General features: G+C 35.6%; 1 protein-coding gene across 1 annotated transcript; it reads right to left on the bottom strand.

Moving 5' to 3' along the window:
- Nucleotides 1-9804: 9804 nt before the first annotated feature.
- Nucleotides 9805-19428, bottom strand: LOC145677701 (uncharacterized). Its single transcript, XM_081748114.1, has 4 exons — nt 18746-19428; nt 16826-16978; nt 14158-14308; nt 9805-11976 (listed from the first exon to the last, which is right to left on the bottom strand). Exons 1-4 carry the CDS (start codon nt 19426-19428, stop codon nt 10303-10305), a joined length of 2661 nt encoding a protein of 886 aa, XP_081604240.1. The 3' UTR covers nt 9805-10302.
- Nucleotides 19429-19860: the final 432 nt, after the last annotated feature.

Raw genomic sequence — 19860 nt, 5'->3', positions numbered from 1 at the left:
TTTCAAACGGACCTATCTGAGCGAAGAGAAGTTGGCGAACTTACGTGCGACCATTCTAACGGCTCGGTTTGATAGCCGCTCAAATAGGCTTCCCACGGAGTACCTTTTAGACTTGCTGCATAAAAATAGTATTTTATCGCCGCCATTAGAACCGCAAGTAATTTTAAAGATACTGCCAAGACAACTGCCATCTTGGATTTACAGGTCTCTGATATCATCCAAACCAAAAACAATTGAAGAATTGGTTGGTCTGGTGGCAGAATTGCAAGTGACGTATCAAAATAATAGCGGAAACAATAACATTAGAAGGGGGATTAATATGATGTCAATAGAAGAAAGCAATAATGAAAGGTCTAGCGGTACATCGTATAGACATCGCCCATATTCCCCACGAAAGAATCGCAATAATCAGAATCGTGGTGGAAATACACAGAGAGGTAGAGGGAACACGAGTAGGCAATTTGGCAACCATGGAACGACATGGCCACCAAGGGATAGAAATGGTGAGAATAATAACAATGAAAGGTCTCAGGGTCGTTCAAACAACCGAGGTTCCTTCAGGGGCAGGAATAATCCCAGAGGTCGGAGGAGATCATACTCTGGTGAAGAGCAGGTTAACAACCTAGAATTCAGTAGGGGTAACGGTTCTTCTAATGAAAGTGAAAACCAAAGATCTAGGTCACAGAGCCCCCGGAATATAAGACAAACAGTTTCTAGACAGTGAGAAACGTACGCACGCTGTCTAGGAGCTACAGATAACTGTTCTCTATCTGATAGTGCTAAATTTTTACCTAGTAGTATGCGTAATGAGGATAGTTCTTATCATGCTGAACATAGTAAGGGAGAATGCGAAACTCTTGTCAAACAGTTAGAAATTATGGGATTAGAAAATAATAGCCGAGATTGCATACAATGTGACAAAATTATTAATAAACAATATTTTTCGGATGATAAAAGTGCCAAAGGTAAAGATAAAGAATTATGCTTGCTTTTGAGAGGTGGAAAAGAGATTAAATTAAATAAATGTCTTTTTGATTAATCAAATGCCATTTTTCGAGATTTATTGGAAACAGATGAAAGGGAGAATGTACCTACCAACAATGTTATAACGTTACCAGAAGTAGAAACTTGTTTATTTGGTAAAAAAGTATGTGGTCTTCTTGACAGCGGAGCAAGTGTTAGCGCAATTAGTAGTGACCTATGGGCACAGGTAAAGAATACCACCCCACCCCCTGCATTCCTAAAAGCAAACAATATAAAGGTTAGTTCGGCTTTTGGAAAATCTGTAGCCAAAATCCTTGGACAAGTGATGCTAGTAATGACATTTAGTAATCAAGAATTCTATACTGTGGGATTAATTGTACAAGGATTAAATCGTCCCTTGATTATTGGGTCACAGTTCTTTGCTGAGAGCAAGGCTGTGCTAGATTATAATGTGGGAGTTTTGAGACTAAATTCACCAACTGAGGTTCAGGTTAGTTTTCGAGATGTAGAAATCGAAGAGAGTGCGTTAGTGGTCAGGAGTTTGACTTTAGAGTTTGAAGATGAAGAGAGTTTTTTATATTCATTTCCCATAGGCGAAATAGGCGAAATGGGCGAAATAGGCGAAATGGGCGAAACGGGTATAGAACCCATCTATGCATTTCAGATGGATGATGTAAGAAATAGAGAAGGGCATAGTAAGGAGATGACTTCTCTCAGAACCCATCTGGATGATGGAAAATATCCGACAGCTACTCAACTTGCCAATGTAGTGTACAGCCCGCATGAATGGAATAAAGTACAAACTAAAGTCACTCCAGCTGAGTTTTCTAGCCTCGTAGAAGGGTACACTGACCTCAGTGTGGTCGAAAAGCAAAAATTAAAAGAAGTGTTAATGAAGCATAGAGAAGTGTTCGATTTAAAACCAGGGTGTATAAAGGGATATGAACACAGTATAGAATTGCGTGAAGAAGGGAAATTCAAAGCTAAAATGTATCCATATGCATTGAAGTTTAGAAATCAGGTGACCAACATCATTAATCGGTGGGAAGCATGGAAAATAATTAGAAAATCTGAGACTTGCTACACCAGCCCGCTTGTTGTAGTTCCAAAAAAGGACGGAACTGTTCGTATTTGTTTGGATGCGAGACGTTTGGCAGAGGTCACTGTTAGTCAAAGGGATCAGCCAGTCCCAGCACTTAGTACACTAAGAGACCTATGTGATAAACGTTGGAAAACTTCAATTGACTGTGTAGAATCATTTCTGCAAATCCGAGTAAAATCTGACAGTCAAAAATACTTAGGATTTTTACATAATGGAATTTCTTACGTATTCCAAAAGTTACCTTTCGGCACAAAGCAATCTCTTTCATCATGTGTGAGAGCGATTGATTCAATTCTCTCAGAGTGCAGAGAGTTTTGCGGTAATTATGTTGATGACGTCATCCTTGGAAGTTCGTCTTTTGACGAACATATACGTCATATAGACATTGCGTTAGGCAAAATTAAAGCAGCAGGCATGACTTTACGTCTGAAGAAATGTGAGTTTGCGAGACGAGAAATTAGCGTCTTGGGATATAACTTGTCCCCAGATGGGATAGGAAAGTGCCCTGAGAAACTTGAGAAGATAATGACATTTAGGAGGCCCAGAAATGTGAAAGAATTGCGTAGTTTCATTGGGTACTGTCAGTTTTATCGCATATTTAGTACAAAGTATGCTGAAGTCCTTTTTCCTTTATTTTAACTTTTGAAAAAAGGAGCAAAATTTCAATGGACTGAAATTCATGAGGAGGCATTTCGAAGAATAAGGGAAATCTTTCAGGAAGATGTGGTGTTAAAGAAACCCCTTCCGGATAAACAACTCATTCTTAAATGCGATGCTTCAGACGTCAGCTGTTCTGCGCACTTATATCAAATAGATGATGATGGAAACATTAGAATTATCGAAATGACATCGCGAATTTTTAACGCTGCTCAACGAAACTGTCATAACTGAAAAAGTTTGTTGGATTAATAGATAGAAGTAAACAAATTCAAGCACTATTTGATAGGGAACAGGTTCAAGATTAGACCTGACCACAAGAAAACCGAACACAATGTTTATGATTTGGCAGACCCTGTGACAAAAGAAGAGAAATGTAGGAGAAACGCCTACCTGATCAAACGATACAAGGCAAGGACACCGCAGGAAGTCTGAGACAGGTAGTGCGGTTAACAATACGAACTTGAGGTACGCTCGAGAAAAAAAGAAAAAAAAGAAAAGAAGAAAAATGTACTCACGTTCAGACTCAGATAGCTCTGTTAGTATACAGTTAACTATTTAGAGGTTAGATTTGTTTATAGCGACAATTACTTGTATTTGTTTATAGCAATAATTAGTGGTATATATATGTAGAGATATCAGATTATTTAATATGTAGAGGTGTTGAAATTTTAAATGTACTTAGGAATACATTAAAAATTTCAAAGGGGGATGTTATAGAAGGCACACATATAGCTATGTTTTATTTAAAATTTTTATGTTAATTTCACCCGAAATTTTTGCATAATATTAGAATAATTTACATATCTATAGGTTAATTAAGAATATATATGTAATGTTAGGTTAATTAGTATATAAAATAGGTGAATTAAACATTGTCATTTGGAATATAAAAATATATGTAGGAAAGAAAACTTAACTTGGAAAAGCTCCACTGAGTTTAAAAAAAAAAGAAAGAAAGAAAGAAAAAACAAAAATGTTCCGTAGCAGTTAAAAGCTGTGTACATGCACCCAGGATTGCTATCTAAGGTTAAAGAAGAATTGTGGTATGAGAGAAATTTTATCTAGGTCATATATTTAAATCATACTTCTAACTTAGTTAGGTAGAAGTGAGCAGAGTTGCTAATGTTGCTGCAGATAGTGGCCTGGCGACATAGATCCTATCCCATTACCTTTGTATATTTCTGCTCAGATATTTTAGCAAGTGGGTTAGAATTCTTGGGAACAATAAGGTGTTAGATTTTCTTCAAGTGACCATTTTTGACACTAGAAACTTCGAAAGCGTCAGTTGGATCCCGCCAGAAAACTATCCTATATTTTTTTTTCTTCAAAGCGCGGTTTCGACAAGGAAGAGCTTCTGCTCTTCCTGCGAGTGGGTTTTCCCCCCATTGAAAATTATGAATGCAGTCATATCTTAGCATTATTACATATTTAGAATTGTAGAAATGTAAGATAAAATGTAATTTTGGTCAGAAAAGATTTTTCGTTGTTACCTTAACTTTAAAACAAAAGCTTATTACTTTACTGTGCTTGGTGTTGACATTGCTGTAATTGAGACGACAGCGATACGCAGTACCGTGAATGTCATAGCAGTCGATATGTGTATCTTTATTGATTATTAATTCTAAATTGAATGTCACTGCTGGAATCCTATGTAAATATAATCAGAGGAATATTAGGTACAATGTAATATAGAATATATTGTTGATTCATGATAATTATTGTGAAAAAAAAGTGAAAAACCATGAACAAATGTGTTTATGGAGGTTGCGAGAGATCACCGCTAGAGTACTCTGGCGATGTAAACAAACGCACATGGACTGGTTCGGCAAGGAAGATTGTTTACAAAGAAAATGTACAGTGACGCCGGGGAAAACAATACGAAAACAAGTATTTAACATTTGGATAACAAAGTGTATGATACACCGTTTTAAAGCTCAGTATTTCCTCTATCCAGTGGTCAAACTCAATACAGATGACAAGCAATAATAATCTAAGAATAAATGAAAGATTACATGAAAGTGTACTACCCAGACATTTTGGCGACAAAACCATTAGGGTCCGCTAAAAGGGACTATACATTGAATTTTGGGTAGGTCAGGAGCGAGCCTTTGAAAATCGTGTTGTTTCCTCTGAAAGAAAACTGTTTGACAGGGAAGGAGCGAGTTAGTTGGTGTTAAGACGCGATATACAGAGGTCATCCTCTGTGACAGTTAGTGCAAGACTCATCGTGACAATGGTCTGTTTTGTGAGATAGGCACATTTTAAATAGCTGAATTGCGACGTCACTCGAGATTGAGTTTTTTTTCTTTCTTTCGTCTCAATCTGAAATATCAACTCTAGTAAGTCTTTCTCAGAACTTTACGTCATCTCAGAACTTAACTGTGCTTTACGGGAAACACATGTTGCGAGACGAGATGTTAAAAAAAAAAGAGGAGAGTTTGAATATTTTTTTTTAAAGCAGAGACTGAGTTTTGAATCTGCAGCTAGGACAATGACTACTAGCGTATAACTCTCGTATGTAGTTTGCCGTGTGATATATATATAAAATTCGAAAGATAAAATTTAAAGTGCGTCATATGTGGCCAGTGTAGTGAGAACTTTGAAACTGGACCGTAGAATCAGTACATTTCCAGACTTTTGAGGCAATTCAGATGATAATTATCCAGTAACACTGCATAAACCAGATGTCTTCAAATGGATCCAGAGATACTAAGAGAGAGACACCAGTGCAGCAGAGAAACAACCAGAGCAGTACCCAGTAGCAGCAATTGTTATCATCTAGGAGGTTCCAGGATGCCGAGCGAACTTCAGTGAGAAGAGAGAGGACAGAAGGAAGAAGACCATGAAGAACGCATCAAAAGTATACGTGCACGAACTATGAACAGAAATGTATAATGGCCAAATTTTCATAAAAAAATAATAATTATTTTTTTTTATCGACCGGTCACTTCGATTTAATACTCATGTGAATATAAAATATTTTTTTTTATGTGTGTGTGTGAATATCAGTGTTTAAAATCTGTATGATTTCTGTGGAGGAGTGGAGTGTTTACTTTATCACCATTAAATATTCAACAAATTACACGGAAGTCTTTCTTGTACGGATTCCAGACAGCAAATAAGGTATGTGGAAATTTCGCATATGTTTTTCTTTTACAGCATGGCAAGAACATGTACAGAGAAGGGTGTATGGTTGTAACCTGACCATTTCAATGGAGCATCTGAGTTGAAGTAAAGCCACTGATTACCTGAGTTAAAGAGTATTTTGTATATTTCAAATCACTTAATTTTTTTAAAAAAAGCTCTACCGAATATTTCATTTATATCTTTAATATTTAACTAATCACAAGTAATTCATATAATTCATTTACATAACTTATGTTAATTGCTTAATTTAAATACTTCTTGGGACTGTCCATTCAGGGCACTCCACCATTGTGGTGCAAATATTTAAGTATTTTAATTTCAAAATTGGTTATGTCCAACACGTTCACTTTAGCCCACCACAAACTCAGCTTTTCAGTAGTCAACTTTATTGGGAATCCGAAGAAAGAAGTTAAAAAAAAAAAAAAAAAATGTTGGACTTACCAGCGTGTGTGTGTTCGAATTCTGGACTAATCCAAATTATCCAGAGAAATCATTATATATTTCTTTGTTGCTATTTCAGATGTATCCTTTATCCAAGTCGTATGAAACGGAGACTTCATACATCGCTATACTTTGTATGAACTATGTTCCGTATTTACTTAATCACTTTGTAACTTTCTCTAGTGTTGACAAGGCCGCAGGTGTCAATCGAATAGTTTAGTGTTTCACTCATGTCACCTTGTGACTAAGGTACGTCCTGTCGGTATATATATGGTACTGGGTTCAATTAGCGATAAAATACATTTTTAGCGTTAAACAAATGCAAAAATCTATACGAAATGAGATACCGTGATCTCTGACTTACGGATAACACCAAGCAACTAATGGTACTGAGTGTGATTGAGTTTACTAATTACTATTTGGCTAAAATCAGTGTTCCTTTATCTATAGTTCTTTTCGTGCTTTGAATTGCAAAGTTTGAAATAACCGTTTTAAATTATTGTGTATATATATCTTCCGAGTAATTCTGAGAATCATTGCTCTTTCTTTAAGCAATGTATGAGACTGTTAAATTGCTTTTTCCTTAAAATGTTGCACTAAGAAGGATGCATCCAGGAAAGTCCAAATTTGCAGAATGTCTATAGCAGGGAAGAATAAATATGTTTAGTCGATGGCTGCACAACGCCTCCGCTGTCACCACGTTGTCACACAGCGAATACAGCGAACGTTTAAGAGTATTCTGCACTTACTATTAGGTATCGGCCTGGGAACTTTGGCGCATCTACCCAGTCTCCTTCTTGGTGTTTCATTTTTAATGGCGAGTACTGAGTAGGAATAATATTGTAAGCGAATGCGTTTCCGGCTGACACCACACTTTTAATTATTGCGACATTAAAAAAAAAAAAAAAAACACTGTTAATTAAAATGTACAGAGAAGTTATTTCTGGAAAATTCTATTCAGGCCTCTTGTGGTAACAACTGCACTTTAGTAGAAGATACTATTAAGGAAAAGAATGAGGTAAAATAATCTTTATATCGTACAAGCAATGGATGATAACAGCTTAATAAATGATTGTACGTAAATCTTGTTTGAGTTTGAATATAGGATTGTATAAGGCTGTGCATTTTGCATTATTATTGAGGTGCTGCAACTAACTAACTGCAAACCATATGATAAATTCTTACAGTAATATATCACATATTGATTTACTCTGTATGGAAACGAAAATAGTTTAATATATGGTTAACCTCCTTTGTGCCAGGGGCGGATCCAGAGGGGGGCGATCGCCCCCCCCCACAAGAGGAAACTTTCTTATTTTATATATAAATAAACCCATCCATAACAAGTTTGGAGCTCTTAAAAGTAGCAGTATTACCGCCGACCGCCCCCCCCCCCAGAAGTCCGTCCTGGATCCGCCCCTGCTTTGTGCCCATAATTTTAAAATTAACGCTTGTGTCACTTTTCAACACTTGACTTTGCAGTAGCTTTCCAACGAATTAGCAGGAAGCCCAAACTTATAGGACACCCTGCAGGTAAATACATTTCTTTGGACAGTTTCACTGCTCCAAACTAAGATTTGAAAAGTGTAGTATTGTTAATTTTATTATTATTGGCACAAAGGAGATCAACCATATTTTAAGCTATTTTTGTTTTCATACAGAGTAAAACAATATTTGACAACATTACAGTAAGAATGTATCATGCACTTTGCAGTATGTTGCAGCACTTTAATAATGGTGCACTATACGTACACTCTAGATCCTGCATATGTCCGATCCATACATTACAAGAAGGCAATACGTATTCGATACAGGTAAAATCTGTATATTTCATATGGACAACCTATTAGCTATATACATCCAATCTATACATTACATATGGCCAACCTGTACGCGACATACGTATAATCTATATGCTGCATGCAGACAGTCTGTAAGCTACATATATGCACTCTGTATGGTGCATACGGATATTCTGTATGCTGTATCTGGACAAGCTGTGTACGACATAAGGAAAATCTGTATAATACATACGTACAATACGTATACTGTATCTAGTCGTACGTATGGGGCACAAGTACAATATAGATGCTGTCTCGGGGTTGAACGCAAGAAACATACGTACAGAACGTATATTGCATACTTCTTGAAATCATGCTCCGTCCTGATAGTCAGTGTATGTCGTCATTATTAACCCACATGCTACATACGACCCTGACGTCACAAAGCTAGATATTACCTCCGTATATACTTGTTACTGCAGATAACGTCACACGAATGACGTCATTGCACTTGTGCAGACAGTACGTATAATACATACTTTTTCAGCTATACGTTTGCTGCAGGATGTTATATACGGTTGTACGTTAAGTCCAGAAACTACAGGAATTACGAATGTAACCTACGTTTTTAACTATGCCACCTACATTTTTTTTTCTCAGTGCATCTAAGAACAATGACAGTTATCCTTTCCGCTCCATTATTTGTAAGTTCGTTCTGGCAATGCTCTTGGAGCATTCTCAACTGGTTTCAAGTGAAACGCTTATATGAACTAAATATTCTAGGAGCACAGCAGAATCTTTATAAACTGGAAATAATATTTTCTGTATTTGATAGCGAAATATATTTAACTATTTTCTCCTATGATTATTTACATAAAACAAGGTATCTGAAAGTAATTAATAGGGAACTAGGAATGTCTTTCTGAATGTCGGAATTTATGGCCATTTCAGCTCATTACGTATAATACAGGACGTCCGTAAACGATCACACTAGTCGGGAACGTGGGGGAAGGAAAAAAGTAATGGGACAGGAAAGAAGTGGCTGGGGCCTGGAATCTATTATGTTAGGTGCCATCCTGACATTTGTCTGATGTGCACGAAAAATCTCACTCAGGATTGCCGACCTGTAAATGATTTTATACCTTTGTGACCGAGTGTCCCCACCGGGAATTAAACCTGGGAGCGAAAGTAATTAATAAAAAATTATTTCTACGTTTGAACTTTGGAATCATAAAATTTCGCATTCAAATGACAATTTTAGTGAAGAAATCGAATAATTGTTGCGTAGGTAGTTTTGCTTATGAAAAATAAAATTATCTTTATGTTAAATACAATTAAGAAAACATCAATCAGTCCTTAATATTCATCAAGCAAAACTTATTTAAGGCAAATACCTAGGTAAATTTCCCTGTATTTACATTTCTAATAATGAATATTTTTTTTAAAATATTACCCATTATAAGCCGTTGGATTAATTTGACATTATATGTGAAAACTACAATTTCATTTTTAGGTAACAAAAATATATACAAAAGAATTAACTTCACTGTTGATATAAGTCCGTTTAATTCACTTATTGTTAGTAAACCATCACAACACTTTTAAAAAAATGCTTTCGTGGATAGTAATACTTTCATATAAAAGATTCATCTACACTTTCTGTTCTTGTTGTGCGTTGGCTTGGTTCATTTTAGGATCATAAACATCACCCAAGTATTCAATGAGCACTCCGTTTCCTAGATTGACACGTAAAGGAAAATTGTAATGCAGTTATTTTCAACTAAACCCTCTCTGAAATCAGTTGGTTGCTTCTATTCTCTGTAAACTACATAAACAGAGGGAAGGCACATACGGAACCTTGATAAAAACAATGACAGCAAATAAACAAGAACATCGAAGGCGTGGTCAATAGTTCCACAGATGCGCTATTTATGGAACACTGAATAAATATATATATTGCCAATACCTGTCTATTCCGTTCTTCTACCTTGTTCTCTCCCTTTCTTTGCTGCAATCGTTCCTCACTCCCATTCTTCGATTACAAAAGTGTGTTCCTACAGCACACATGGACTATTTGCAAATAACTCCTGTAAGGTCATCGGATCGATTGAGAACAAATATTAATACAAACATCCCGCAGAGAAACTTTGAACGGGTAATCATACGATATTTGCATGTCATTGGTCTTCAAAGACTGAATTTGTTTTTCACTATCCTTAAAAACTTTCTTTTCAAATCAAAAGCAAGGAAAATGAAAACACCAGTCAATCCGTTTAGAATAACAAATGGAAACCAAAATCCAGGATGGTTGAACACTTTTGCAGCAAATCCACAACTCCATGTAAGACCCATCAGTAATGCTAACCTAAGATACATATAGAACCTTCTACGTCTACTGCGAGTAACATACAAACCAAACCGATAGGATTGTGGTCTTGAACCAGAAGGTGTAGAAATATATTGTGATTGAAAATTTGCTTGAGTTATCTTTTTTATATTTATCGCAGTCACAAGGAAAAGAATTAGATTAATACTGAGAAGCACACCTGACGGAAGAACAAAGAAGATAAAGTGTGCGATAGAACCACCAAAGAAACAGACTTGAGCTCTCTCTTCTGGAAAAACTCCAGAAATTATACCAGAAACTTGCAAAACAACACTCAAAACAACAGCAACTCCAGGAGTTAACCAGCCATATAGGGCAAAATATTTGAACTCGCCTTCCTTATTTGAAGGTTGCGTTCTCGACATGGTCCGACATATGTCCACACTCATAGCGTTCATCCAAGTGAATGTTGAGAAATAGAAATAATGCAATAGTACTGATATTGTTATACAAAGCTCTATTCCATGATCGTTACTGATTCCGAAAAGAAAAATAATTTGTCCTATGAGAAGAGAGCAAACAAGGCATAATAAGTTTTTCCCAGGCAAATTCCTCATATCTGGTACTAAACAGAAAAATATAATATGAAAAAGCAAGCACAGACATGATGCTGAAAGTGTAATATCTGACAATATTCTAAGAGCCTCTCTGATTTCCAAATTCTCTGACAAGTTTGATATGTCTGACACCTCATCACACGTGACGTTTTCAGTTAAATTGTAAAAGACATCGTCACTAATAACTCTCTGAGTGTACATATCTATCAAGGATCCGTTTGGAAGCGTTGCATACGTCTTCCCACAATATTGATGACAATTTTCACATGTTATCTCTTGACATGTTTGAAGCAAAGGGTCAAACACTTCATTACCACTACATCTTGTCCAGCTGAAGTCAAGAATTACTCCATAAATGGCACCAAGTCGTGTAGTATCATCATCAATTATTTCATTCACATTGTTCAAACATTTTAAACTACTCTGGGACTGGGAATTACATAAGGCACAGTATCGATTTTTATACACCTTTTCCCCATTCGTGACGTAACGCGAATTATCATTAACGCACTTTTCTTGGGTGTGGAGGGAACCACTCCAGTTTTCATCACAAGATGTCTCTGCTGGCACACAGAACCTTCCATGTCTTACACTTTCTTGCAAGTCTACATACAGAGAACAAGAAGAATCTCCATCAAGCCACGTTAATTTAGATGGAATATAGTGGTAAGTTTGCAGAATATCAACAAAGGAAGTATCATTGCATGTTTTGTAACCATGTGTTGGCATCAAGTTTCTTTCATTGTGACAATATGCGCAATAAATGTTTCTGTATGTTATGTTGGTATCTGGACTAAAGATTGGAATATCAAGTAGATAGGAATAATCGTCGTCTCTTATATTGTCTACATTGCATCTCCTTATTACATCCAAGTTGTAGTAGTTTGGTGGACAATGACTAACTATGTATACCATATCCTGAAAAATAATTAGAAATTATTAGTTATAGATCATATTCCACCAATATATTGTCAATTTACTGAATTTGAAAATTAACAAATCATTGTTAATATACAGAAAACTAGTTTTGATGAAATTCTACGAAATTATTAACATTTAAGAAAGGTCCAATCAATATATGCTATTGAGGTTAACAAAATGATAAACGCCAGTGTAAAATGTGTTGTTTACGAGAAACGTGAAAAATTAACGATTTTTTAAACCCAGAAATTGATGCTGAGTACAAACCACGCCCCTATCAAGGTGAGACGAATACTGAACTTTATCTTCATGAAACTTTTTGTTACTACAGTAACAAGACAGTAGTACGTACTGGTAAGATATAGGACAAAGTTATGATTTACTCTGAAGCTTTAAGTTACCTATCTATATCAATGAAATTAAAGTGAAATGAAATCTTTGAGGTTTACGTCTCACGATTATGCCGGCTAGGCTAAAGGAGACGGATAAATGAAGATAAAAGTGGCTATTTTCGTGACTTAATACCTTTTGAACTACCCGAACCGATCTCGATCAAATTTTCAACATAGATAAGGTTCAGGCGTATAGATTTTATCATTTCACTTTGACGGTGTAATTTATTGGAGGGGAAGGGGAGATATATATATTAAAGTGATCGAAAATAGCCGACACTTCCGGTGCTCTTTAAACACAAATTCAGCCCACAATAGTAATATTTAATTTTTAAGACAAAGTACATGATCTATCAGAGAGTGCTTCAGTAATAGTAAAATGTGACTGACCAACGGAACATATTGCTAATTTTTCACATTTTAACCCAGCGAAGCGGGTAATTAACACTACTAGTATATAACTAAACTTTTCCCAAATATAACACATATCGGGTGACATCCAGAAGTCCTAAACGGCAGAAGTCATAAAAATATAGGCACTAGACCTAAATTTTAGGATTTCTGCAGTTTAGGACTTGTGCCGTTTAGGACTTGTGCCGCGGTATGATTTTTAGGACTTCTGCAGTTTAGGATTTCTGCGGTTTAGGACTTCTGCCTTTTAGGACTTCTGCCTTTTAGGACTTCTGCCGTTTAGGACTTGTGCCGCAATATGACTTTTAGGACTTCGGCCTTTTAGGACTTCTGCCATTAAGGACTTGTGCATTTTAGGTCTAATGCCGTTTAGGTCTTGTGCCTTTTAGGACTTCTGCCGCGTCCCTGATAATTCACGTCGAACTTAAGAAAGTGACATGCTTAAGGCAGTGCTTTATCTGGAAGTGTTGAGGGGGGTAGGTCCTCCAAATGGTCCAGAAAGTGATGAACGTGGTCTTCCTTCTTCAGAATAAAACACTTCTTAAGAGCAATTCGGATGCATAGTTGCCAATAAAATCGACAAGATATAAAGTTTTATGCAGCTAAGAAATATTTCGTTTGTTGCCAATGATAATATTAATCGATGCTTCTGGTGTTACGCTATTAAATATCTGATCGTGTCTTCCTCTACCAATGACACACGTATTCATAACAGTTATTATCATATTACTTGTAAATAATGAATTTAAATATCAGTTCTTACTCAATTATATAGTAATGTGGATAGAATAATATTTACATAATTTGTTTTAAGCTTCCTGTCACGTGTGAGGAAATAACCCAACATTTGAATGTAACTTGTTCTTTAGGAATTGAAAGTTCTTTTTCAGTCCCAATACCTTCTTAATGTTATAGCTTAACGTAAATTCTAATACTACATCCTTTGGAAATTCCAATAATAAGGTTGGAAACTACGTTGCCCCAACGTAGGTTAATGACCGGATCGGCATGGTAGAGTATAACAATAATATATTTAAAAATTACTTTGACTCAGGTAGGTCAGTATGGTTGGGAATTGGTAATTGCAAAATAAAGTTGAAAACTACGTTGATCCAACGTAGGCTAATGGCTTGTATGGTTAAGAATTGGGAATTGCAATAATAAAATTAAGAAACACATTAGCCCAAGGTAGGCTAATGATCGGAATGGCTTGGAATTGCAGTAATAAAGTTGAGAACAACGTTGGCCTAATTTAGTTTAGAGTGTACGTTCGCGAACCAACATATTTCTCAATAGATAATGTTCCACCCGGCACTCAAAATCGCAGTTTCACTCCTTTAGAAAATGCATTGAAATATGTTTGCGTAAACCTTACCTTCGACAGTCGTGGAATATCTGGACAGGATAGTATTTCCCTATTTGTCAATACACTTTCATTTCCCAGCTCTTCTCCCTTCTCTTTCTTACTTTGATAATCCCAACAACAGTCACGATATATGAAACATTCATCATCACAAAAGCAAAGTCTGAAATTTTAAATAAACGGTTTATAAGTATATAACTTAATTCTTAGATTATTAATGAATTTTACAGTTTATATATATTATACATAGTATATTACTTTGATGACCAATTTGTAGGGGCAATGAGAGGGCCTAATAACTTTCTTATCCTGTGTTTTGCCTTGTAGGAATTTACCTTTCGTCGTTGTCACATAAACGTATTAGTTGACTTCTTGTTCCTTCATATTTCTTAACATAGTAATGATATGTACAAATCGATATACCCTACATAGGAAGTACCAAAACAGTACCAAAAATTGGTAGTTGAGGTTTGAATCTCTATATGAAAGCATTTGCGATTTTGTTTCCAGTTTAGCATTTATAAGTTCAATAAAGTAAACCTAAATTAAAAAGATATTAAATAGGTAAAAGTAGGAAAGAAAGTAATAGTAAAAGGTAAATGTAAAGATAAAGGAGAAAGAAAAAAGAGGCAATGTAAATTTGAAAGTAGAAATAATATATATCGTCCATCTCGAGACAAAGGGGCGTATCAATTTTTTCAGAAGACAAGTTTAAAGATTTTATCATCACTTATTCTATCGTGTTATGTTGAAATTTAACTTGATCTCGTAAGTTATATACCTGAATCGAAGGAGATAAAACTGCATTTTAAAAGAAGACGATAGAATAAATAATGACAAAAGATTTAAAATGGAAAAATTAAGAAAATGAGATACGCCCTTTTATCTCAAGAAGAATGATATATATGTAAAGATAAGGCAAATGTGAAGGGTATGTACGGAGAAGATCAAGGAAATAATAAAGATTAGGCAAAAATAATGATAAAATCAAGGTTAAAGTAAACATAAAGATCGTTCTGAAAATCGCACTGATCGTACTAAAATAAAGATAAGGTAACTGTAGGACTAAAGGTAAGATAACTGTAAATATAAAGGTAAGATAAAGATCAAGGTAAAAGTAACATAAAGATAAAAAAAATATTAAGAATATCAATGTAAAAGTGTAAGTGAAGGTAAAAGTAAAGATATAACTCCTCACTCCAGACTGGTTGATGTTATCCACTTTCAGGGACAAGTGATATTAATCCACTTTCCTACCTCAACACAAGAGGTTATGAACGCAGAATTCCACATCCCAGCTACAATAGATGTGCTGGCGGAATTATTAATAGATTACAGAAAATTTATTTAGAGCTAAAGGTAACGTTTGTTTCGACAGCAGAATTACTTATAATAAAAAAGTAATTACTCCAAATATGAATCAAGATATATAACTATCTAACTGTGAAATGTAACATATAAAAAAGTTGCTATTAACGTTAATACATTTTAATGATATGAAATCTCCCTGCTTTTTTCTGAATAATTTGTAATGACAATCACCAATTAGAAAGTAAAACCTGAAATAAAATAGGTAAAACTAAGAACTAAATAAATGTCTGGCTTGCCATATCGTTGGAGAGTTTAGTTCTAACTGAAACGTTTACACCAAAAGTTTACAAGCGTTAACCCTCAGACTGAGGGATTACTTTAATGACGGAAATCAATTTATTTCTGTCAATCCTTCAACTTCGTCTATTGAATACTTATAGTATATTACTGAATGACCTAATAAATCTTCCAATACATTCAATTAAATCATGAAAGATTAGGAGCAATAATTACATCACAAACTATCATCATTTAATTTTCGGAGCTATAGGACAAACCGTCGTGCTACCTAAAGCTTTATTTAATAACTAACTTAAAAATTCAGCAGAGTCATCGAAACGACATTATTGAATCCTACGCTACGGTAAGTCAGCCCAATATGTGTGTACCTCATTAAAAGCTCCCTTCATGTTACTTTTGGATCTTCTATCCGTAAATATCTTCCTCTCGTATGCTTCACATGCCCTACTTCATCTCTACGCGTCATGCGCGTACTCACTGTAAGAATGATGAGTCTTGTTCATCTCAGGCATCTCGCAAAGAATCCCAGCATATCATACTCCCAGCATTTAGGTTCTCTCTCCTAATACGTTGTAATCAATTTAACCCATTGACTGCCACATTAGATAACAAAATAATTTCCATGTGTGTTACTGTGTTTTATTACAGAAAATAGGTTAAGAACTTATTTGCAACAATAGAAACACAAGTAATGATATTTTCAGGAACTAACTGCACGGTTTTACCCAGGGAGTGGCACATCAAATAGCATAAATGTTAAAGCATGGTAACGTAAGTTACCTGGATGCCAGGTGTCTTGTAAGGTAAAGATAAATATGAGGTATATTTTACGCACTAGGCGCCAGAAATAAAACTAGCGTGAGTTAAGCATAATCCACATGGCAGTAATGTATGAACTGTAATTTGTATTTTCATATTGTATTGTATGGACAAGGAAATTAGTTACTAACTCACTGAGAACAGTTTATGAATATGGAATTCTGAAAAAGAACTTGACAATTTTTTAGTCTAGAAGTAATTATAATTTGTGGAACCAGCTTTATTTCTTCTCATACAAGTAATTTCTTACCTATCCAAAAAGTCTTTTGTGTCATCCTCTTCCCCACACAGTTGTTCCTTGGAACATTTATCATCCACTACATTTGAAATCTCCGTCAACTGTACCAAAGGTAAGTTGACAACCAAAATAGAAAGGAATAACTTAAAAATCATCCTTATATTCCTGCAAAGACAAGTAAAACAAATTATAGATATTAACCCGTCTTTAGTTGCGGTCGTCAATAAACTGAAATGTTATAAAAATACCATCTCAAGAGGCAAAAACATCTCCTTTTTGCTCTTGAATTTCCCACACCGTACCCTAATAACACATTTTCTAACCTTAGAAAACATGAACGGCGTAATTAGTGTATATCAGTCATTTTGTATAATATATGAGTGGATTATTCAAAAATTCTGATCGTTTATATTTATCAAACAGTTTAGGAACAAGTACTTTCCTTAATTGGCAGAAACAATTGAAAATACTGACGAAAATAACTACATTTTGGTTTAAGTTTACTATTTCCATCATGCTTTTGTGTCATAATCTTCGATTGAAAGTAATAAAACTAGATAAATTTCGTCAATTCTTTAGTCAATTCGTTTGGAACGTTTTTCGTTTCACTTTCTTCTGTTAATTTTGATCTTTTTTTTATTTCTCTTTCTTCTTAACATTCCTTGGCACACACTTTTTTTTTTTTTGAGATTCATAAGTAGGGTAATCAAGTTTATGCCTTATACATATTATGCTTCATTTTTCCACGCATAATGCTTTATTATGCTTTTTTCTCCAATTTTGCCTTAATAGGTTTTTCCTTGAAGTATACTACATTTTAACTCATTTCTATTATATATTTGTTTTATTTTACTCATTTTTCTAACACAAGCATTAAAAATTTATATGAAAGTATTCATTTTTCCCACTAAAAATTACATCATACACATAGTACCTCGATTTTTCTTAAGTGGTTTCGAAGAAGAAACATGTAACTGCACAGCAGACTTCTCATATTTATTGAATTCAGAACAAAGAGTACAAAAAAGAATACCGCCTTCTATTTTGAAATCGTCAGTTGAGAATTCTTTTACTCTCTGAGATGCATATACATTTGAAAAAATGAAAGGAAATTTTTCAGTTTTATGTCCCACGATTATGCCGGTTAGGCTAAAGGAGACGGTGATGATGAGTAATGCATAAAACGGTGGAATGAAGAAAGTGGTAGTAAACGGTAGAACTTCGAGAAAACCCGCGCACACCGTGTTTGTTCACCATAAAGTTCACTTGGCGAGAGCAGGGTTTGAACCCGGGACCCCAAGCACTAGAAGTGAACGCTCTACCACTGAGCCACCGTGGCCCCGCATAAACAGCTGATTTTGGGATCTTGGAATAATCACAACTAGTCTTGCCTGCCTTTTAACACAAAGTGAGGAAACAAACAAAAAAACATAATAATAATAATAATAATAATAATAATAATAATAATAATAATAATAATAATAATAATAATAATAATAATAATAATAATAATAATAATAATCCTTCTGAGCGGAAGGTGTGGAGAGAAGGATTTCGAATTTTTCATTCTTACGCGCAAAGACAATTGGTATTTGATTTCATTGTTTGTGGTATTGAAAACAGCTTTTGTTGACCATTTTATTCTTTGGCACAAAATATATTAACATTTTTCTTTATTGTACATATACACAGGGTTCTGGAATAAAAATCATTAAGCAGAGGCGGCCTTAGTAGTATGCGGGGCCCCGGGCGGAGGGGGGGTTCGGTAGGCGAAGTCCCCCGAAGCCAGGAAACAGGTGAAATTTTTGAGGGGGTAAGGGGTTCTTATGGCATGGGGATCGATATAACTTACGACATTAATGATTCGGAAACATTTTACATGCATGCAAGATCAACAAACTAGAACACATAATAAAACTATCACTGACTTACGAAGCAGCTGCTTTGACGGTCACAGAACGGAAGTCCACTTTTCTGGCTTTTCGCTGTGCAAAATGGTTGATAGGCCTAAGGTCCTCGTAGTCCATTGTTGAGGCAACTTCCTTTTCGATGGACAAAATAGCTAAACCGCACCACCTGCTTTGCGACATTGTTGATCGTAGATAGTTTTTGATAAGTTTCAACTTCGAAAAGCTTCTTTCCGCGCTGGAAACTGTCACAGGAATTGTCAACATAATTCTGTATGCAATAACGATGTTGGGAAATGAATCTCGAATGGGCCAAACGTACTGAAGACACTCTTGGGCGGCATTGATGTTATCAGGAAGCATTTCTCGAAAAATCTTCAATTCTGCGCACAAGTCAATTCCGTCCAAATCGCGTGAATCTTCTGCGCGTAACATGTTGTCCAAATCCATGCAGCACTTTAACAAATAATCGTCGTTCAATGACCGCAAACCCTTCAAGTTGTATAGAAATCCAAAGATTGAAGCATACTCTTCCAGTTGTTCGAATCTTTTTTCCACTGAGGTAAGTGCTTGATCCACTATCCATAAGAAATATCCTGTTCTGAAGGACTCCTCCGGCGAAGATGTTTCTTCGTCGTTACCCTCATAATCGAATTGTTTTTTCTTGCATCTGACTCTTCGTTCCTTGAATTTCTGAGCTGCGTTCATTTCGGACGCATTTTTTTTTTTTTTTTTGCTGCGATCATAGCATCGGAGAATCCGGTTTCCCGGTACTTTTTCAAGAAAGTAACAAGGCCTTTGATTTGCTGTATTGCCACATCGAGCTGCATGTCAGCTGATTGCAAAGTTTTGCTGACAGCATTCACAGCAAATAAAATGTCATACCATATGATTAAGCTCAGAATAAACTCGAAGCTTTCGAGCTCATAATTTGCAAGACATTCGGCTTCACATTTTACTAGCGGATCATTGGCGGTATCTGCGACAGTCAACAGTGCCTCCCTGACTTCTTTCGTCTGATAACGCACCCGCTTTCACACTTTTCAGGCGGCACTCCCACCGCGTTTCTGAAAGTAATTTTGTAGTCATGAAAGGCACGGTTTCTTCCAAGATATTCCACCTTTCAGCCGAGGCAGCAAA

Source organism: Thermobia domestica, unplaced genomic scaffold (genome assembly GCF_964235325.1).
Source record: "Thermobia domestica unplaced genomic scaffold, izTheDome1.hap1.1 HAP1_SCAFFOLD_1251, whole genome shotgun sequence".
Classification (NCBI taxonomy): Eukaryota; Metazoa; Arthropoda; class Insecta; order Zygentoma; family Lepismatidae; genus Thermobia; species Thermobia domestica.
The sequence above is the reverse complement of the archived record's forward strand: the minus strand, read 5'-3'. Positions and strand labels throughout refer to the sequence as shown.

Coding starts and splice junctions, on each gene's coding strand:
- LOC145677701 (XM_081748114.1), bottom strand. CDS start 19,428: ATGAACGCAGCTCAGAAATTCAAGGAACGAAGAGTCAGATGCAAGAAA. Junction 14,309..16,825: donor ACAAAAGACTTTTTGGATAG/GTAAGAAATTAC, acceptor TTAAAATTTCAG/ACTTTGCTTTTGTGATGATG. Junction 11,977..14,157: donor ATATTCCACGACTGTCGAAG/GTAAGGTTTACG, acceptor ATTATTTTTCAG/GATATGGTATACATAGTTAG.